The 20,704-nt window shown below is 46.6% G+C and overlaps 1 protein-coding gene across 5 annotated transcripts in view; it reads left to right on the forward strand.

Annotated features, from left to right (window-relative positions):
* The window catches only part of RCOR1 (REST corepressor 1), a 132,900-nt gene extending 119,400 nt beyond the window's left edge, over positions 1-13,500 (forward strand). For 2 of the 5 annotated variants that reach the window (XM_028851874.2, XM_028851875.2), the window contains 5 exons: positions 3,911-3,988; positions 4,214-4,271; positions 5,098-5,327; positions 6,225-6,375; positions 9,420-13,500. In XM_028851874.2, the coding sequence (XP_028707707.2) occupies positions 3,911-3,988; positions 4,214-4,271; positions 5,098-5,327; positions 6,225-6,375; positions 9,420-9,874 (972 nt within the window). In that variant the 3' untranslated portion in view covers positions 9,875-13,500. Of the gene's footprint in view, positions 1-3,910; positions 3,989-4,213; positions 4,272-5,097; positions 5,328-6,224; positions 8,573-9,211 lie in introns of all 5 variants that reach the window. The other 3 variants (XM_028851876.2, XM_077941746.1, XM_077941745.1) reach the window with 2 other exon arrangements.
* The last annotated feature ends 7,204 nt before the right edge of the window (positions 13,501-20,704 follow it).

The following is a 20,704-nucleotide window of genomic DNA, read 5'->3' on the forward strand; positions in this document are numbered from 1 at the left end:
AAGAAAAAGAGGCCCTTCTCTTCCACGGAGGTGTTACTGACTCCATAGTATGAGAGAGAAAAGATTCTTTGGTTTTCAGAGCAGGGTCAAGAGCAAGAATTTTTAAAATTTGAAGGTCGCTCACAATTATGAAGAGGGAGGACTGAGCCTCATTCAGAGAGGAGGTGGGTGATTTCCTTTCCACAGCCTTTTAGGGCCACAGAGCAGCAGTGTGTTCATTGCCAAATGTGCTTCTAGACTCAAAATGGGCAGTCAGTCCACAGGGGCCACTTGTTCTGGAGGCCGTCATGTTTGGTATATGAAGGATACATTCTGAGAATAACAGAAAACTTGACTAACAACAGCTTAAGCAATTTAGGGTTTATTTTCCTCAAATAGCAAGAAGTGCCAGCATCAGTGGCCACTGGTGTTACTCATGTGTTCAGTGATGCTCTCAGGGACTCAGGTACTTTTCAGGTCTTCTACTCTGCCATTCTCAGCTGTTGGCTTTTCATCTTGCTTGTTGCCTCATGTTGGAAGCTGCTGGAGCCATTTTGCAACCCTCACATCTGCATTCAGGGCAGTAAGAAGAGGAGGTGGGGGTGGAGGTAAGCAGTCTGTCCCTTTTAGCAGGAAAAGCAAAAGCTTTACCAGAAGCTCCTTAGCTGAATTCTGTGTGCCTGTGCTTTGTGTACTGCTCTTCCTCCTTCCCAGGACATCATCAGCCTCTACCAGCGAGAAGGGGGCTGGGCATGTCTCATAAATTAGCCAGTGAACAGTGCAGGTTGCATTAGGTCTTTCTCTGAGTGGAGAATAAAATGATCTGACATTAAAAGAGGAATCACTGGCCGGGCGCGGTGGCTCAAGCCTGTGATCCCAGCACTTTGGGAGGCCGAGACGGGCGGATCACGAGGTCAGGAGATGGAGACCATCCTGGCTAACACGGTGAAACCCCGTCTCTACTAAAAAATACAAAAAACTAGCCGGGCGAAGTGGCGGGCGCCTGTAGTCCCAGCTACTTGGGAGGCTGAGGCAGGAGAATGGCGTGAACCCGGGAGGCGGAGCTTGCAGTGAGCTGAGATCCGGCCACTGTACTCCAGCCTGGGCGACAGAGCGAGACTCCGTCTCAAAAAAAAAAAAAAAAAAAAAAAAAAAAAGAGGAATCACTATGCCCACAGTAAAGTAGAAAACAAAGTTCTGTATGACTGAGGGTTGGGTAGGAAGGTGGTGGAAGGGTGGTGGTGTCTAGGTAGGGTGCCAGGACAAGTGGATGGCTTTTCCATTTTTCATCTTGTTTTTTTCTTTAAGTGTGATTACCTTTGCATCCTTTTTCTTACCTGTTTCGTTGCCACTCACTTTCCAGTTAGCATGATGGTGGCAGCTAATCTCTGGGGTTTTTTCTGCTTAATAAACACTAGATGTTTGGGGGGCGTATTTTGGTTTTTTTTTTTTTTTTTTTGGAGACAGGATCTTGGTCTGTTGTCCATCCTGGGACTGTAGTGTTACAGTCATGGAAGGCCTGGGCTCAAGCAGTTGCCCACCTCAGCCCCCTAAGTGGGTAGGACTACAGGTGAGCACCACCACACATGGCTAATTTTTTAAATTTTTTGGTAGAGATAGGGTCTCGCTGTGTCACACAGGCTGGTCTTGAACTCCTGGGCTCAAATGATCCTGCCTTGGCCTCCCAAAGTGCTGTGATTATAGATGTGAGTCACTGCACTAGCCTAATTTTTTTTTGGCAGTATCTGGCTCTGTCACCCAGGCTGAAGTGCAGTGGTGTGATCTTGGCTCACTGCAACCCCTGCCTCCCAGGCTCAAGCCATCTTCCCACCTCAGCCTCCAAGTAGCTGGGACTACACAGCCTAGATATTTCTTTTTTTTTTTTTTTTTTAAATTTAAGTTCTAGGGTACATGTGCATAACATGCAGGTTTGTTATGTATGTATACATGTGCTGTGTTGGTGTGCTGCACCCATTAACTCATCATTTACATTAGGTATATCTCCTAATGCTATCCCTTCCCCCTCCCCCCACCCCACCACAGGCCCAGGTGTGTGATGTTCCCCATCCTGTGTCCAAGTGTTCTCATTGTTCAGTTCCCACCTATGAGTGAGAACATGTGGTGTTTGGTTTTCTGTCCTTGCGATAGTTTGCTCAGAATGATGGTTTCCAGTTTCATCCATGTCCCTACAAAGGGCATGAATTCATCCTTTTTTATGGCTGCATAGTATTCCATGGTGTATATGCAGCCTAGATATTTCTGATATGGAAAATGCATCAGGAAGAGGGTATAGGCTACTGAGCATTTAGAGCTAACTTTTAGTTCAGAATTTGTAGATGTTTTGCATTTAATCTCTCTGCTTCTTTCATAACGTTACTTAATCACAGTGCAATATATACCCAGTTTTGTACTATCTATGAACAACCAGCTAGAATGACAAGAGTGGTCTGTTTCACTGAAATGCAAAGAGGACATGTAACATTCTGAACCTTGACTTTTTCCTGCTACAAGTTGCTATGTTGCATTTTTAGCCAAAAAGGAATCCAGTGAACATAATCTGAGTACTTTGCAGTTTTCCTGGGTTTTTGGTAACTGAAAGACCACTGAGCAAGATCCTAAGATTGGGCCGGGCGCGGTGGCTCAAGCCTGTAATCCCGGCACTTTGGGAGGCCGAGACGGGCGGATCACGAGGTCAGGAGATTGAGACCATCCTGGCTAACCCGGTGAAACCCCGTCTCTACAAAAAATACAAAAAACTAGCCGGGCGAGGTGGCGGGCGCCTGTAGTCCTAGCTACTACGGGAGGCTGAGGCAGGAGCATGGTGTAAACCTGGGAGGCGGAGCTTGCAGTGAGCTGAGATCCAGCCACTGCACTCCAGCCCGGGCGACAGAGCAAGACTCCGTCTCAAAAAAATAAAATAAAATAAAAGATCCTAAGATTGTACTGTCTAGTATGGCAGCCAGCAGCCCCGTGTGTGGTTGTTTAAATTTAGATTAATTACAAGTGAAAAAAATTTTTAAATTTTTGGGTAGCATCTTCTACTCATGAATGTCTTTTACATGTTACTTGAGAAAATCAAGCTCCTCTTCCCTTGGATTTCTTAGTTGCTTGTGTGAGTTTTCAAAGATGAAAAATGCTGGAGTTCAGAGTTCCCTGGTGCTTGACACAGATATGCCTTCTACTTGGAGTAGACAGAAAATAGCATACTTCCGTGACCTGTCTCATTCAAGGGTCCATGGGAAAATTAAAGAGCAGCCATAGCCTGGGTGGTTGGTATTGTTTGTGGTCTTTCTTTTGATTGCGTAAGAGCAGGGAAAGATTACCTTGAGCCAAGGCAGTAATGTGGAAAAAGATAATTTGTAGGAAAATGAAGTGACAGTTAATCAAAGTTAGACTTCTAGAAAACTCACTGATACTGTATTCTCCCTGCCCTCCCATCATTAAACCTGTGCTTGTGCACTTCCGCCCTGTGAAGAAGTGGTGGACAGCACAGTGATCTTGGGGCACTGTGAGGCTGTACCTGCAGTTCTGTTGTAAAGACTGGGCCTTTTTGGTCTTTACTGTGGCTGCTCTGTTATTTCAGTTCAATCCTATGTGGTAGGAAGCCCAGGGATTTCTTCTGTCTTTTATATAAGACTCCAGGTAGGTGTTTTGCTGCTCATATATCACCTGTTAGGAAGCTGTGGATCCAGGACTGTGTACGTGAGAGCCCCTCCATCCCCTCCTCCTTGGGTTGTACCTTATCGGTTGCTCCGAACAAGCAAATAATAAACGTAGTTAGATGCTTCAAAGGATACCATAGGGACCTCAGAATTCAGCTACAATAGATGTTAGTAATGTCTTTATTCTTGGGTCTTTGTTTTTTAAGTTCTGTTTTCATACCTTTATGTAGTTTTTATTTTTAAAATGAAAATCATTTTTTCCTTCCTAGATCCAGAATATTAAACAGACAAACAGTGCTCTCAAAGAAAAACTTGATGGTGGAATAGAACCTTACCGACTTCCAGAGGTAGGATTATGTTAACATCATCTCAGAAGTCATGCTCAAGTTTTACATGTTTAAGAATTTAATATCGGTGTGGTACATCCCCAATGTACATCTCTTGGAAGAGTATATGGACATAATTTTATGAACCTAGTTGATGTTAAAATTCAGATAAGAGAAAATGAAAGTTTCATTAAACATACTCATCTCTAAATGTAATGTGCTAAAATGTCTCATTGGGATATCCAGGTCATTCAGAAATGTAACGCACGTTGGACTACGGAAGAGCAGCTTCTCGCCGTACAAGGTAGGGGAAATTCCTCGAAAGAGTTTAGGAGGCCGGGTGTGGTGGCTCACACCTGTAATCCCAACACTTTGGAAGCCTGATGCATTTGCTTGAGCCCAGGAGCTCAAGGCTGCTTTGATCCATGATCACACCACTGCATTCCAGCCTGGACAACAGAGTGAGACCCCGACTTAAAAAAAATTTTTTTTAAATAAAAGAGAAACAAAAAGAGCTTAGGAGGATTGGTAGATTTTAGGGAAAAGTTATGTCCCGCCCTATTCCCAGCACCTATTTATGTAGAAATAGATTCTTGGACAGTTATGTTCTAGTGGATATCATTTTAGCCAAATGACCATATCCCTTTCGGCTTTTTTCTTTTCCTTTCCCACTTCTCACAAGTTGTGAAAACTTAACCTGGAACCCTCAGTTTTCTAAAGGTGTGAGTATTTCATTTTACTAGTTACTCATTGCGCTCTGACTAGTCAAGAAGTACAAAACCCTAAAAGAAGCAGACAGAGTGTTCGGATTTTAAGGTTGGGGGCGCTCTGGACCTGCGATACCAAAAGATGAATGCAGAATGTCCCCAACCCTAGGGCAGTTGCTGGGTGACTTCAACTGTTACGTGACATGTAATGGGAAGACAGATGTCAAAATGTCAGGGTCGGTCATCTCCAGAATGTATCTAGAATTGACTGGTACTTTTTCCTACTCTTATAATACATGAAATTAGTGCCTGCTGTTAAAAACCTATATGTTTTCTTATCTGGATAAAGAGGTAAGTGTCACTTGTGGTTTTAAAAAAATGTTTTTCTCTTGTATTTTAAAAAATGCTTTCTTACATCCTTAGCCATCAGAAAATACGGCCGAGATTTTCAGGCAATCTCAGATGTGATCGGGAACAAATCAGTGGTACAAGTGAAAAACTTTTTTGTAAATTATCGACGCCGCTTCAACATAGATGAAGTTTTACAAGAATGGGAGGCAGAACATGGTAAAGAAGAGACCAATGGGCCTAGTAACCAGAAGCCTGTGAAGTCCCCAGATAATTCCATTAAGATGCCTGAAGAGGAAGATGAGGTAAATCTGAAACAAAACAGTCACTTCTCTGTCAGGTTCATGCTTGATATTGCAGTTTCTAAAGTGATGAATTTTTTCAGCTGTAGAGATTTTTAGGTTTCAGCTGTGTTAGTAACTTCACTATTACCTGTAAATAGCCATAATGTGTATGCATTGACTCCAGTTCTTGGTCCCTGTATATTATTCACATTTTAATTTCTGGGCAAATTCATAATTCCATCCTGGTTTCCTCCAGCTACAAAATACTCTGCATTATCAGTTTTTCCTTAAATACAGTAAAATCTTGAATGACAAAGATAAGGGAGTGGGGGCACAAACAAAAAGTGAAAACGCAGTGAAAGCCATTCTGAAACACTAAGGTGGAAGTTCTGTGAGGAATGTCAGTGAAGCTCAGTCATCTGAAATGTGTGGTCACATCATCATGAGGTTCGTGGACTTCATGGGGAGTCTGCACAGCAAGCCAACGAGGAACTCTTGAGACCTCTCCCTGCTGTCCAGATCTTTCAGCCTTTGATGCTCTTTGGAGCTGATTGGCTTAAATATTGATGGGGACAATTCTGTGGCTGGCTGGAACTTCTGTGATGGTGGCTAATTTCTGGAATGATAGCCCTGGTTTCATCTCTCACCTTCCTGCTTCCCGTGTCAGGGGCACCTGCCATTTCCCCATCTAGCCTGGCCTGCCTTGCTGTTATGTTTGTGCCTCTACTCCCAGAGCAGATGAGCCTGGGGCTGGGCATAAGAAAGAGTTACTTGCCAATCACTTCACATCTGAATTTATTCACAGGCATGATAATTTAAGAATTAATTTAGCTTTCACATCAAAGCCTTTTCCAAACCATACTGGAATGATTTGAGATTACCTGTTTTGTATTGTGTGTGCTACCATTTTGCTCCGAGGGCCAGGCTCTAGAAACAGCCCAGAAGGCCCCTCCTGACCTGAGCATGGAAGTACCTTGGGAGGTATTGGCATTCCCCGCGAGTGTGGTGCCGCCACTCCATGCAGGGCCTCTTTGCCGACTGGAAAAAGGACCTCAAGGCACAGCCATCTGTAAGAACACCATTGAAACGTATGAATTTTGTTAGAATTAGATTCTTCAGAGCCTTTTGCCAGAAAATCTTGTAATAAGTGTACCAAATCTATAATATTGCCAAGGTCAGTACCCCTGAATCACCCCCATGAATAGCTCTGCCTGAAAAGAACATGTGAGTAAAATAATGGTGTTTTTGTCTTTCAGCAGTGATGTTTTTCTTTGTTCTTCTTTGTTTTTATTTTCAGTAATTTCTGTACCAGCACTAATTGCCCCTGTTAGCACTCAGTTTAGGAAGCATTGAAAGCTGGAGACTGCTGGGGAAGAACCGTTAGAATTTGCAGGAATGAAAGCTTGCTTCCTGTGTGTGTTTTCCGGCTTCAGTCCCAGGATGACTGGAAGCAGAAACAGTCGGGAGCTCTGGCTGTATTCCCTCTTCACATTTGATCAAAGCCAGTGCTGGCTGGGCTGGCATAACAAATCTCATAGTAAATTTAGGACCAAGAGTCACTACCAACAGGATGTCAGTTGTTGTGCGTATGCTTTTTTCTTCATTCTCTTACTTTTGGATCATTGGTTGACTGACTTAAGTGACTCAAGTATTTTTTTTTCTTAACCTTGTGTTAGCCCAGAAGGTTCCTCCGTAATGATCCACTTACCATGTGGATTGCACATCAAAGCACCGTCTTTCTTTTCACAGTCTAGTTATGGCTTCTCCGAGCAGCAGATCATAGTTTATTCCTGGTGGTTGATCTTCCATGTCTCTGTTTACCCAGCCTTCTCTGTAAAACAGAATGAACTAACTCGAGTTTAGTGCTGCATAGTCCTTATATCCCTTTACAAACTTTTCACTCCGCTAGTCATTTAAAATGTACACCCTCATACCTTTCTTTTCTTGTTCTCTTTCTTTCTTTCTTTTTTTTGTTTTTTCTTTTTGAGACAGAGTCTCCCTCTGTCACCCAGGCTGGAGTGCAGTCGCGCACTCTCAGCTCACTGCAACCTCCGTCTCCCAGGTTCAAGTGCTTCTCCTGCCTCAGCCCTCAGCCTCCCTAGTAGCTGGGATTGTGGGTGTGCACCATCACGCCTGGCTAATTTTTGTATTTTTAGTAGAGATGGGGTTTCGCCATGTTGACCAGGCTGGTTTCAAACTCCTGATCTCAAGTGATCCGCCAGCCTCTGCCTCCTAAAGTGCTGGGATAACAGGCGTGAGCCACCTCGTCTGGCCTATTTCTTGAGTTTCTTTCTTTTTCTGCTTCTTGTAGTGCCAGCCCTGCCCTGCCACCACCTGGTTTTCTGTTCTCCATATGTTAGTTTGCAGAAGGAAATTAATCTAGTGACCAGCTGCTTCTCTGTGTCCAAGGGCCTAAGGGAACTTGTTAGAATGCTGGCTTACTTGTGTGTCTGGTGAGTCCGCAGAACTTGGGGTGTGTGTGATTTCACCTTTTTATTTGTCCTGTAGAGTCCAGCAGCTGAGAAAGATGTCTGCTGGTATCCTGCCTGTCCCCTCTGCCTCAGGTTTTATGTATTATACAGAAGCCACAGGGAGAACATGATAATTCCTAGAATTTCTAGTAACAGAATGGTCTGTCAGTTGTAGATTATTTCCTTTAGGTCTTAGAGGTGGGTAGGTAGCCCAAGTATTTTGAGCTTTTGAAATTGGTAGTTATTTGATGTGGACAAGGGTGGGTTGGGGACGGTGTCACAGCCAACCTTACATTGAAGAAAGGGTCCCATGGGATGGAAAGAAAGATGTCACTTAAAATTACAAAATGATTGAGTCTGTTACCAGTGAGGAGAAATCTCCTCATTTATCTAAGAACAGTTCTTGTAAATTGTATAATTTTTAACTGAAGGAACAATCACTTTGAGATTTTGGACACATAGCCCAGTTGTTTCTCTAGCAATAAGATACCATGAGCGTGGCAGAGAGCAGTAAGATGTTATGCAACCTTTAGGTTTGGGTCTGGGAGTCAGTTTTAAAAAATGGGAGAGGGGAGTTAGGAAATGCCTCATAGCTTTTAAAGAAGATCCTGAGATGGTATGGGCTCCTGTATCCCTTCTGCAACCAGTGGCTGGGCGCTGAATGGGCTGGGTGCCACAGCATGCCCTCAAGCCAGTGAGAGGAGTTAGGGCTGCCACTGTGCTCATATGTCCTTTTCAGGGTTTTTTGTTCATTTGTGTTTTTGGGACGGAGTCTTGCTCTGTTGCCCAGAGCAAGTGGAGTGCAATGGTACGATCTTAGCTCACTGCAACCTCCACCTCTCGAGCCCATGATTCTCGTGCCTGGCTGGGACTACAGGTGTGCGCCACCTCACCCGACCAATATTTCTTTTCAGTAGAGACAAGGTTTTACCTTGTTGGCAAGGCTGGTCTCAAATTCCTGGCCTCAAATGATCCACCTGCCTCAGCCTCCCAAAGTGCTAGGATTACAGGCATGAGCCACTGTGCCAGGCCATTTTCAGGCACTTAAATTTAATCCTGGTGAAGTAGGTATTATCACTATATATCTTCTTCACGTGAAGAAACTGAAGCTCAAAAAGACTGATAACTTGTTTGCACAAATCTAGAAAGTGGGAGGGCCAGGGTTTGAGCCCAAGACGTCTCGCTGGAGAGGCCACACACTTGCCCTGCCCTTAAGAACATGGTGCGCTGGTTGCGGTGACTCACACCTGTAATCCCAGAACTTTGGGAGCCCGAGGCAGGCAGATCATGAGGTCAGGAGTTCGAGACCAGTCTGGCCAACATGATGAAACCCTGCCTCTACTAAAAATACAAAAATTAGCTGGGCGTGGAGGCGGGTGCCTGTAGTTCCAGCTACTTGGGAGGCTGAGGCAGAAGAATTGCTTGACCTGGGAGGTGGAGGTTGCAGTGAGCCGAGATGGCACCACTGCACTCCAGCCTGGGCGACATAGTGAGACCTGTCTCAAAAAAAAAAAAAAAAAAAAAAAACTGGGTATTTGCTCTGCAGGTGTGCTGGCTACCTTCTCTTTTTAGTACACTGGAAATAGCAGCTTGTGTTGTTTACCTACTCTTTGATCCTTTTTTTTCTTTCTCTTGGCCTCAGGCTCCTTCTGTTCTGGATGTCAGATATGCGTCTGCCTCCTGAGAAACTCTGGTGGCTTTGGACACTTGGTGTGGACTACTGTGTTATCCGGGATATCAGGTATTATGAGACATCACCTAGCCATCTGCATCACATCTCTCTGGACAAGCAGCTATTACCAAAAAAGGCATATACTTCCAGTCCTGTGCTCCATCTGCCTTAATTCTTTGCTCGTTCCTCCATGTTGGCGCCACTTCCCAGAGAGCTCCACTGCATCTCACACTCTGCCCACGTGCTGGGGAAATCTCATGGCCTGCACATCTCTTGTGACTCTGGGAACCGCCTCCCCCGCCGGAGCCCCCGAGCCCCACCAATGGCAGCTCTTCCCAGTCAGCAGCTTCAGAGCAGGCAGTCTCCTTGGAAGGCCCGACTCTGTTCCTGCATGGCCTGCAATTTCTACTTTGTGCATAGAGTAATTTTCAGAGTAACCGCGACCCTGTTGGCCTTCTAGAAAGTTTGTCTTTTTCTTTTCTGAGACAACCACCTAAGTGATAATATGCTTTTTTGGAAATCAATATATATTGCCGGACTGCATCATAACCTTTATCATGCCAAGCATCCTGATGCAGCTCACATTTCCCTAAACATGGGTTATAGGTATGGTTTATAAATTGAGTTGGCTTAAACCTCTCCCTTCTCCCTTCCCAAGTGTCACAAAGCTCATTTACTGCAACTGTCATCGGACACTGTAGCTTAAAGGGAATGTGGACCTCAGTGCTTTCTGCCTTCAACTTCTCAGCATTGTGACCCCAGGGTGGGTGCCACCCCATCTTTTCCTGCCCCCCACCCCCATCCCCCACCTCCAAGAGGTTCGGCCCACATCACTGTACCTGGTGCTTGTACATTTGGAATTGGTGCCTTCTCCTTTTGGCAACCATGGTATCAATCCCTTTTCTCTTTTAGTGTCTTATTTCTTCTTTCAAGTTATTTGCTAGCCAAAGATGACATCACTGAGATTAGGAGACAGGGGAGAGCTTGCTGCAGATTCTGACAGTGCAGATTTTAAATGTCAGGATATTAGGATAGCTGGCGCTGGTTTATGAAAGCTGCACGTTGTTCCACGTTCTCTCGGTGTGCCTGGCCCTTTAAGTGGCACACTGTATGTCAGTTTGTGTCCTTCATGTGCTGATGTGATTACACAAACACCATCCACTCTCTTTTCATATCAGAGTACAGGACAGAGAAGTGATCAATGTATTGGTCTAGTGAGACTGAGATGAAAAGAAATAACCTACAAAGTGGTCTGTAATGCCTTTTGGTTGGACTGGGAACAAGTAAAAATTTCTAATAAACATCTTGAGACTTCCAGAATCACTTTTGTTATCTTACCAGACCTTGGGCCTGCTGAGGGTTGAGGAGCAGACAGACTGCATTCTAACATACCCTGTTCCCACCCCACGGCCATTCAGACTGCACTAAATACGCTGAAGTTGCTTTTGTTGTTGTTATTTGCATCGTTTGGATATTTTTTTTTCTGCTTTCAATACCAAAAAAATGCAGATGCTTTAAGGCATAAACAGAATTCTTAAGAATTTAAAATATGCAATTAAAATTTGATATGTTTTGACTCCCAAGCACCTTGTTTTTTGTTGTTGTTGTTGAAATCAGCTGATTATCTCTTTAGAAAGAGGGTCAGCTAGAAGCCTAGGTTTTTTGGAATTGCAAATTTTTTTTAGTATAGTCTGGAGAAAGGTCCTTCAAAAGGGAAGTTCAATGGGACTTGCCCGCCCTTCATCATCTCGTTCCCGTGCCAGGTGTGTGTTGGTCACGTAAAAGCCTGGGAAGCATCAGAGGAGTCCCGGCTTGCCGCTGCTGTGTGGAGACAGGGTTAGCAAAATGACACTAGTGATGAGGGAGGGGCTTCTTTTCACCATAAGCCTGCTGTGTACACCGAGGGCGGCGGGAGAAGCATGGGAAGGAGTCAGCCTAAGTTTGCACATTGCGTAAAGGGGACACTAAGGTATGAGCTGAAGCTTTAGGTTCTCCTTGCTTCCCTCAAGACCTCCTTCTTGCTAACAGAAGCAGTAGGCAGTTGCTGCAGTATGTTTCTCACCCTGCCAATAGGTCTGTCTGTATCTCTCTTAAGGAAAATAGCCTGGTCCCTCCTGGCAGTGCTTGGAAGCTTGATGCTGATTCTTATATAGCGTGGCAAGCCGACCAGCAGTGCCAGGCCTTCATCTGTATTCTGCACTATCCCTTTACTGGGTTCCTGGCACTGAATGGCCTCCAGCCCTGAAGAATCACTTGTGATCACAGCAACTGAACTGGGCTTTCTCCCAGAGAGGAAGGGGCATGTCATTTTGACTTGACAGAGGGGAAAATGGGAGCTGTCCTTGACTGCCTTTGTTGTGCTTTCCCGCGTAAGATAGCACTGTGTTTTCAACTGTTTTCATTACACCGTCTTTGCAATGATGTAAATGTAAGAGATCACTCAGCTTTAAAAGCAAAGTGGTTTCATCTTATTTATATGAAGACTTTTTAACATATCAAGAATTAGGTGCATTGGCAGGTAGGGTTTGGGGTGTGATAACTGCTTCAGATGGAATGTTCACTTAAGCTTTGTCTTCTTAAAAATTATCAATGTGAATGTCATAATTATATATATTTTTGTGGAAAACTTTCTCCTAAGTATAAGTTATTGTGCAAAATATAGTATCATTGATGCAAATAATAGTTTAACTTTTAGTTTAGAAATCCTAAAAGATATAAATTGTATTGCATATGCATTAAAAGTTTGTTTTATTTAATTTTATGTAGATGTGTAAAGTGTTAGGTAAAATTTTTTTCACTTACCCATTTAAACACCTTGTTACTTGAATATTGTGTTGACTGGTCTGCAACAGTGATCCACTCTGTAATATAGCTCTTTTAACTGGGAAGGAACCACGCCCCAGCTGTGCTGATTACATTAGTGTTGGCACACAGTCGGGTGCTCGTGTAACACAAATGCCACGTTGTCTGGGTGTACAGTGTTTGTGGAGACGCCACTTCCTCAAAATGGTTTTTGATCGTTTTTAACCTGTAAGACCTTTTGATGCTCACAAACCTCTATTCAACACACAAAACAAAAATGAAAAGGTAGTTGGGTTGTACAAGTTGACTGTGGTGGACTCATTAAGCGGTGGTTTTCTGTTCATCTAAAGTTTCCTCAAATACCACAGACCACTATTAAGTGTGCTCATTGTCACTTTAAATTTCAGCTATACCCTATTTTTGTCATTCTAAATATCAGACGTACTATTGGTATAATTGCACACCAAAAATAAGCCAAACAGTGCATTATGCTAACTGGATCCCTGCTTTTATGTGAGCTAAGGAAAGATGGAGCCAGCTCCAACTAGGGCCTCTTTTTCTCTCTCGTCTATCCTGTTTCTAAACCGAATGATCCAGGATTCAAGCTTCTAGTGTCAAGTGAAACTTTCCTCAGATGAACTCCAGGTAGCTAGGTCACCTAAATCTAGTGGTCCTGTGTGATGCTCTTTCTGCCAGTCCCTGAATCTCTGCAGCTTCTCTTACCTGTAGTTAAAGCACAATTGCAGTGACGTCGCATTCCGAAGAAGGAAGGTCAGCAGAGGCTATGCATGTTGTGTGATGATGAGTGTTTACAGCCACCTTCTCCTAAAACGAAATTTATACTGGGGTGGATAGTATTCCATTATGTAGACTTATCGACTTTGCTAAGTGCTTTTTAGACAGCTTAAAAATTTTCAAGATTTTAAAAGATGTATAAGGTTAAGTTTGCAAATATAATGGAAATGCTGTATATCTTTTGAAGTGATAAACTCCACGTTGGAATTTTAAAGAAAACATGTTGTAATAATGCTGTTGTAAGTAATATTTTAATGTCTCTCTGCCTGTTTTCTATTTCAGCACATTCATTGTGGTGAATGTTCATAGCATTATAACTGCTTAGCCATTGAATGATAACATTTGTTAGTGGAAATTGGAAAATTTATTTGTGAAATTCTGCAGAATTCATTTTTCTATTTCCAATATTTGCTGAGGTTAAATAAAAAATTTTCAAGCCATTGATGTAATAAAATATGAAATGAAAGCATTTTCTGCACCCCACGCTCCATCAAAGCAGTAGCCTACCCTGTAACAAAGTGGAGTTCCTTCTCTCCTTTTGAGTGAGCCTTGGGGTTTCCAAATGTATAATTTCCTCCAAATCAGACCCTGTGGAAATACCACCAGGGATGCCTTTTGTTCTTAACCTTTTGCTCTACCTGAACCTACATTTTTTTTATATATATGATACTTTGATAGTTGGAATCAAGTTGAAGCACATGAATTCATAAAGTTTGTGATAGTTGTGGGCTTAAATGCAAGGGTTCAGTAGGAGACCTTTTCCCCCCGTGGATGGATTTTCTTTTTTCAGCCTGACCAGGGTTTTGGCCTGATCCCTGGAGGCGGGATGGTGGCAGTGCAGAGGCAAGATCACTGCCTCTGTGGCCTCCGTTCAGCCAAGAGTGCGTGCGCACCAGTGCCGGTGGTTTCCTGAGGAGCATGAAGAAGCTGGCGGTGGCTGTGGTCTCGTGGTCTTCCCTTTATTAGCTGGTTTGTAGGGTTTGGTTAGATAACTACTGTAGATTTAGGCTAGAAGTCCAGTGCACTATCCATTGTTGCCACTGAGCCTGCTCACTAGGTAACTTCTATAGAAATCCAATTTCTAGGTCCAGGCAGGTGGCGCTCCTGTGTGTGACTGCACAGTGTAGGAGGGTTGTAGAAGGGTGACGGGGTCCAGCCTTCCCAGCGTTGACAGTCTAGTGGAGGACACTGCACATATCCTCCAGGTGACAACAGTCAGCACCACAACAAGTAGAGCCGCAGCTGCAGGCGGGTCTGGGAGGGAGGTCGCAGCCGCCTTGCGTCTAATTTAGAGAGTGCCTGTCCTGGAGCTGAGCCTGTGGAAAGGGGAGAGTCTCCTTGGGTGAGGGTGGCACCTAGGGGCGGAGGCCAAGAGTGTTGAGACCTCTGCTGTGATTTGTGAAGGTGGCTTGTGGTCTAGAACAAGAGGAAATGAATGCCAAGGACAGAGAGGAGGAAGGTTGAGGCCAAGGTGGCCCCCTGCCAAGATGCTGCTCGACATCTGCTAGGATGGGCACTGAAGGTGGAGCCATTGGACTTGGCCGTTATTGACTTAAAAGAACCCCGGGTGATGGCTGAGGCTGGGAAGAGGGAGCAATGAAGGGACTGGTCTAACCTGAGCGCATGCAAGGGCACAGGATAGGAAGGGATAGCAGGCAGGCTGTGAGTCCCGAATCAGGGACGCATGGAGGCCCTGGCTTCAGTCCCCCTTTCTCGGACTGGGGGGGGAAAAACACCTGTATACAGGTGTAGATGAGGCGCCTCTGTGCCTCGCTTCCCACGATCTTGGCCCTCCCCACAGCCCCAGCTTCAGACAGGTGTGACTGCAGCACCCTGAGGTCGGCGACCTAGGGGAGCTCAGGAATAGCAGCCTGGAAGTAGCAGAGAGTTCCATCCCCAGGGGCAGCTCTGGGTAATCTGGGTAAGGCAGCCACAGAGAGTGGCTCCCCCTCAGCAGCCCCCTGCAGAGACCAGCTCAGACATGGTCTAGGACTGATTCTCCTTCCCTGCCTCACTTTTTCTGTCCCCGTATTTCTGTTGCCTGGGATTGGTTTCAAAAGCAAACCATTTATCCACAAAGCCTCATCTCAGGCTTGCTTTTGGGTGGAATCTAGGCCAAGATAGCACCAAAGTGAGAATCCCAAGGCTTGGAGAGGCCTGGTGAGATCCCTGCCGGGCCTGTCCCAGCCTTTCAGCTTATGGGAGGGAGAGATCTTGAGAGCACTTGATGCTGACACTGCTGGAAAGGCCATGGTGGCGCCCACGCCAAACGGGGAGCAGCTGCACTGCTTGGAGGCAGGTGCCGGCTCTCAGCAGTCCCTTCCCTGCAGCCCCCAAGCACCGTGCTTCCCACACTGCAAGCACATGCTAGGCACTGACTCTTGGCGCTGACGGGTGTGTGAGGCTCCTGGCAAATTGCTTGCCTTTTCAACAGATGAGAGGCCGTGCTTGGGCAACATTTGGACCCAGACTAGCTCATGGATGACCCTGACTTATTCTTTGTTTTGGGGTCTTTTTTCTTTTTCTTTTTTTTTTTTTATGAAATTGAATCTTGCTCTGTTGCTCAGGCTGGAGTGCAGTGGCGTGATCTCTGCTCTGCAGCCTCCACCTCCCGGGTTCAAGCGATTCTCCTGTCCCAGCCTCCTAAGTAGCTGGGATTACAGGTGTGCGCCACCATGCCCAGCTAATTTTTGTATTTTTAGTAGAGATGGGGTTTCACAGTGTTGGCCAGGCTGGTCTCGAACTCCTGACCTCAGGTGGTCCACCCGCCTTGGCCTCCCAAAGTGTTGGGATTACAGGAGTGAGCCACTGCGCCCGGCCAGTTCTTTGGTTCTGGGCTGAATGGAACCCATCCCCCAAGAAAGCTCCCCAAGTACACTTTCCTGTTGTCCCAGAAGCAGGAGCACAGTCACAGGCCTTGAAGCATCCGCTTGCCTGCCAGCTCTGCCAGCTCGCCCTCCCTTTGCCATTTCCCCACTGCCTGGGTGGTCCGTCAGCACCTGCGGACTCTACAGCGCTCACACCTAAAGCCCTGTGCCCAGAGCTCAGCTGCCACTGGACCACTCCACTCCCATGTCCATCAGTGCCTCCAAATTACACACAGTCTGAGACTAAGGCCCTTTTCCCCTGCACCTGTTTCTGCAGCCTCTTCGGTGTGTAGCACTGAGCACTGCTGTGTGTCTGGTCACTGCAGCCTCTTCGGTGTGTAGCACTGCTGTGTGTCTGGTCACTGCAGCCTCTTCGGTGTGTAGCACCGCTGTGTGTCTGGTCACTGCAACCTCTTCGGTGTGTAGCACCGCTGTGTGTCTGGTCACTGCAACCTCTTCGGTGTGTAGCACCGCTGTGTGTCTGGTCACTGCAACCTCTTCGGTGTGTAGCACTGAGCACCGCTGTGTGTCTGGTCACTGCAACCTCTTCGGTGTGTAGCACCGCTGTGTGTCTGGTCACTGCAACCTCTTCGGTGTGTAGCACCGCTGTGTGTCTGGTCACTGCAACCTCTTCGGTGTGTAGCACTGCTGTGTGTCTGGTCACTGCAGCCTCTTCGGTGTGTAGCACTGAGCACCGCTGTGTGTCTGGTCACTGCAACCTCTTCGGTGTGTAGCACCGCTGTGTGTCTGGTCACTGCAACCTCTTCGGTGTGTAGCACTGCTGTGTGTCTGGTCACTGCAGCCTCTTCGGTGTGTAGCACTGCTGTGTGTCTGGTCACTGCAGCCTCTTCGGTGTGTAGCACTGCTGTGTGTCTGGTCACCAAGCTAGAAGCACTTCGATTCATCACTACTGCCAAGGATAGCACAAGTCCTCCCTCCTACCTGAGGGGGTGCCGGGGCCTCCTAACCTACCCCTAAACCCCACCATTCCTCTTGCCTTTTCTCTCCCACTCCCCACCTAATCTCGTGGGGAAAGCGGAAAGCATTGCATCTGTCTCCCAAAAAATGCACAGCCCTTCATTCCGCCCTAAGGCCCTGTAACCTGACTTCAGGGGCTGGGCCTGCCCCGGGCCCAGTCATGCATCCTGTCCATCTCTGGTCCTGACGAACCCCTTCCCCCACCTACTGCAGGGGGACTGATTCTCGGGGCTTCTACAACTTAAGTCTCATTCTGTGCTAATCTCTTTGTGCTAAGTGTAATGAAGTGATTTTAAATTCTTATTTTAAAAATAGGTAACTAATGTTCCTGGTATAAAAGGCCTACGTGAAACATGAGTTTCTCATCCCTGTCCTCTAACCACCCAGTTCTCTCCATAGGCAGCCATTGCTGCCTGTTCCTTGCGTATCCCTCAAGGGATGATCATACATTTGCAGGCATGCATGTGTGCAAACACATAGATGGCACACTCTGTACACTAGCTTCGCCCACCTGACACACTGATAGTCTTCTCAGCCTTCCTGCATCAGCACATATGTCTAAAGTCAGTTTGGGCCGGGCGTGGTGGATCACGCCTGTAGTCCCAGCATTTGGGGAGGCCAAGGCAGGTGGATTACCTGAGGTCAGGAGTTTGAGACCAGCCTGGCCAACATGGTGAAACCCCATCTCTACTAAAACTACACACACACGCACACACAAATCGCTGGGTGTGGTCACAGTGCGCGCCTGTAATCCCAGCCACTTGAGAGGCTGAGGCAGGAGAATCACTTGAACCCAGGAGGTGGAGGTTGCAGTGAGCCGAAATCGCGCCACTGCACTGCAGCCTCGGTGACAGAGAGAGACTGTGCCTCAAAAAATGAAAAATGAAAAATAAAGCTGCTTCGTTCCGTTGTATTGGCTTCATGGTATTCCATTTATGGTGGCAATTATTTATGGAAACCGTCGTCAGTTGACAGGCAACTGAAGTATCCTTTGTAAAACAGCAGAATGGAAATCACGTGTCGCTTCACCTATGTGCCAGTGTAGTTGTAGGATAAATAGAATCTCTGGATGAAAAAATCTGGTTCATTTTTCCTTTTGATATGTACCACTCACTGGCCTTCCAGAGCAGTTGTATCAGTTTCTCCTTCTGTCTGCGTGAACAAGGGCACTTGTCGCCCCACGCCCTTCCTAACGCTGTGATAATTGCACATTTTGATCTGAGGTGTTTGATAAGCTGTTGGGCTCACTAGATTGAGTTCCTTGAGGTCAGCACTGTTGTGCTCATCTAGTTCCCCACAGCTGGGAATAACAGGCACACAGATGTGTAGTAATGGAACAGAGAAATCGGTGCATTGCGGAGGAAAATTAAACGCCTGCTGGCTCTGTGCTTAGGGATCAAAGGCCCTGCTATGGCTTATGAGTGACTCCCAGAGAGTGGGGTTCCCAGCTGCCAATTCCTGCATGTCCAGAGAGGAATTAGCTGAGGCTTGGGGCTTTCTGGGCCCTTTTCTTGCTTATTGAGCTATCTGCTACTTAGATATTTATTGCCAAAGGACTAGGGGAAGAAACATTCAAATCTGAAGGCCTGGTGATTATAGATTTTTGTTTGTTTGTTTTGAGACAGGGTCTCGCTCTGTCGTCCAGGCTGGAGTGCAGTGGCCTGATCTTGGCTCACCGCAACCCCCACCTCTCAGGTTCAAGTGATTCTCATGCCTCAGCCTCCTGAGTAGCTGGGATTACAGGCACGTGCCACCACACCTGGCTAATTTTGTATTTTTAGTAGAGACGGGGTTTCACCATGTTGCCCAGCCTGATCTTGAACTCCTCACCTCAAGTGATCTGCCCACCTCAGCCTTCCAAAGTGTTGGGGATTACAGGCATGAGCCACTGCACCTGGCTATAGATTTTAAATGAGGTTGAATGTCAAATTCTAGGTCCTCCATCTCCCTGCATTCTTTGGTGCCCTTCTTACCGTCCACCCTCCTTAGTGGGGAGTTGGCTGGCTGATACCTGTGAGGAAATTGACCGAGTTCTGGCCTGGACAAGCTGAAGACACCTTCCTGCCAAGATGGGGCAGGGAGCGCTGCTCACAACTACACTAGAAGCAGGAAGGGATGGTCCCGCCTGCGCAGTCACGCGGAAGGTGTCCGGGAGGAAGGGACAGTTGAATAAGGACAGCAGCTCACCTGAGCAAGGGTGAGTGGCAGCACAGGAGCCGGCCCCTTGCAGTCAAGTCAGCTGTTTCCTTCTTGTCAATGGAGGGTATTAGAATTTTAATGTGGTTCAGGCCGGGCGCCGTGGCTCACGCCTGTAATCCCAGCACTTTGGGAGGCCAAGGCGGGCAGATCACGAGGTCAGGAGATCGAGACCATCCTGGCTAACACGGTGAAACCCCGTCTCTACTAAAAATACACAAAACTAGCCGGGCGAAGTGGCGGGCGCCTGTAGTCCCAGCTACTTGGGAGGCTGAGGCAGGAGAATGGCGTGAACCCGGGAGGCGGAGCTTGCAGTGAGCTGAGATCCGGCCACTGCACTCCAGCCTGGGCGACAGAGCGAGACTCCGTCTCAAAAAAAAAGAAAAAAGAAAATACAAAAAATTAGCCGGGCACGGTGGCGAGCGCCTGTAGTCCCAGCTACTTGGGAGGCTGAGGCAGGAGAATGGCGTGAACATGGGAGGCGGAGCTTGCAGTGAGCCGAGATTGCACCACTGCACTCCAGCCCCGGCGACAGAGCGAAATTCTTGTCTCGAAAAAAAAAAAGGAATTTTGTGTGGTCCTCTGGTGATTTGTGCCCTGCTCATGGCAGGTGCCTAGTGAGTTTTTGTGGCTGCAGGAAAGACTTGGCCGAATTCCACCGCGGGCACCGCAGATTGAGGCAGGGATGCTTTGAGGGCCCGCAGCACTTCCTGCCCCCAGGACTTCCTCCCCAGGCCGTCCCTGTTGGCCAGTTTGGGAGAGATTTGGCCAAGGAACAGATGACAGGATGCAGGCTGAGCTTTCTGACTTGTGCTAACAACTTCAGTTTGCCTGTGAAATTCCTTTTCCTCAGCTCTGGGCAGACTGGACATTTCTGTTGTCCAAGAGCAGCTCGTGTCCCCTAACCACTCTTTGCCAGCACTCAGCCCCAAGGAGGGGCCTCCTGTCCCTCCTGCCGAGACTTTGCATAACAATTATTTGGAGTATGGCTCATGGCACTTCAATGAATAAATTTAGCAACAAGTGGGTCTTACACTGGCAGGGCGCCATAGTACTCTCAGCTACTCTGGAGTCTCAGGTAGGAGGGTTGCTTGAGTCCAGGAGGTGAAGGCTGCAGTGAGCTATGATCATACCACTGCTCTCCAGCCTGGGCAACACAGTGAGACCCTGTCTCAAAAAATAAATATATAGGCCCTGGGCACGGTGGCTCACCCTTGTAATCCAAGCATTTGAGAGGCTGGGGTGGGTGGTTCACTGGAGGCCAGGAGTTTGAGACCAGCCTGGTCAGCATAGTGAAACCCTGTCTCTACTAAAAATACAAAAATTAGCCGGGCTTGGTGGCAGGTGCCTGTAATCCCAGCTACTTGGGAGGCTGAGGCACAAAAAATGCTTGAACCTAAAAGGCAGAGGTTGCACTCCAGCCTGGGCGACAGAGCAGGACCCTGTCTCAAAAAACTAAATATTTAGTATATAAAGTGTGTCTTTTGCTATATAGCAAATTATTTGTGTGTTTTTTAGTAATAATTACTTGATTTATTGGTGATTGCTTTGCCCCTAAGGACCAAACATGCATTACATTATTTAATCTTTATGACAACCTCACAAGTAGGGACTGTC

Source organism: Macaca mulatta, chromosome 7, assembly GCF_049350105.2.
Source record: "Macaca mulatta isolate MMU2019108-1 chromosome 7, T2T-MMU8v2.0, whole genome shotgun sequence".
Classification (NCBI taxonomy): domain Eukaryota; kingdom Metazoa; phylum Chordata; class Mammalia; order Primates; family Cercopithecidae; genus Macaca; species Macaca mulatta.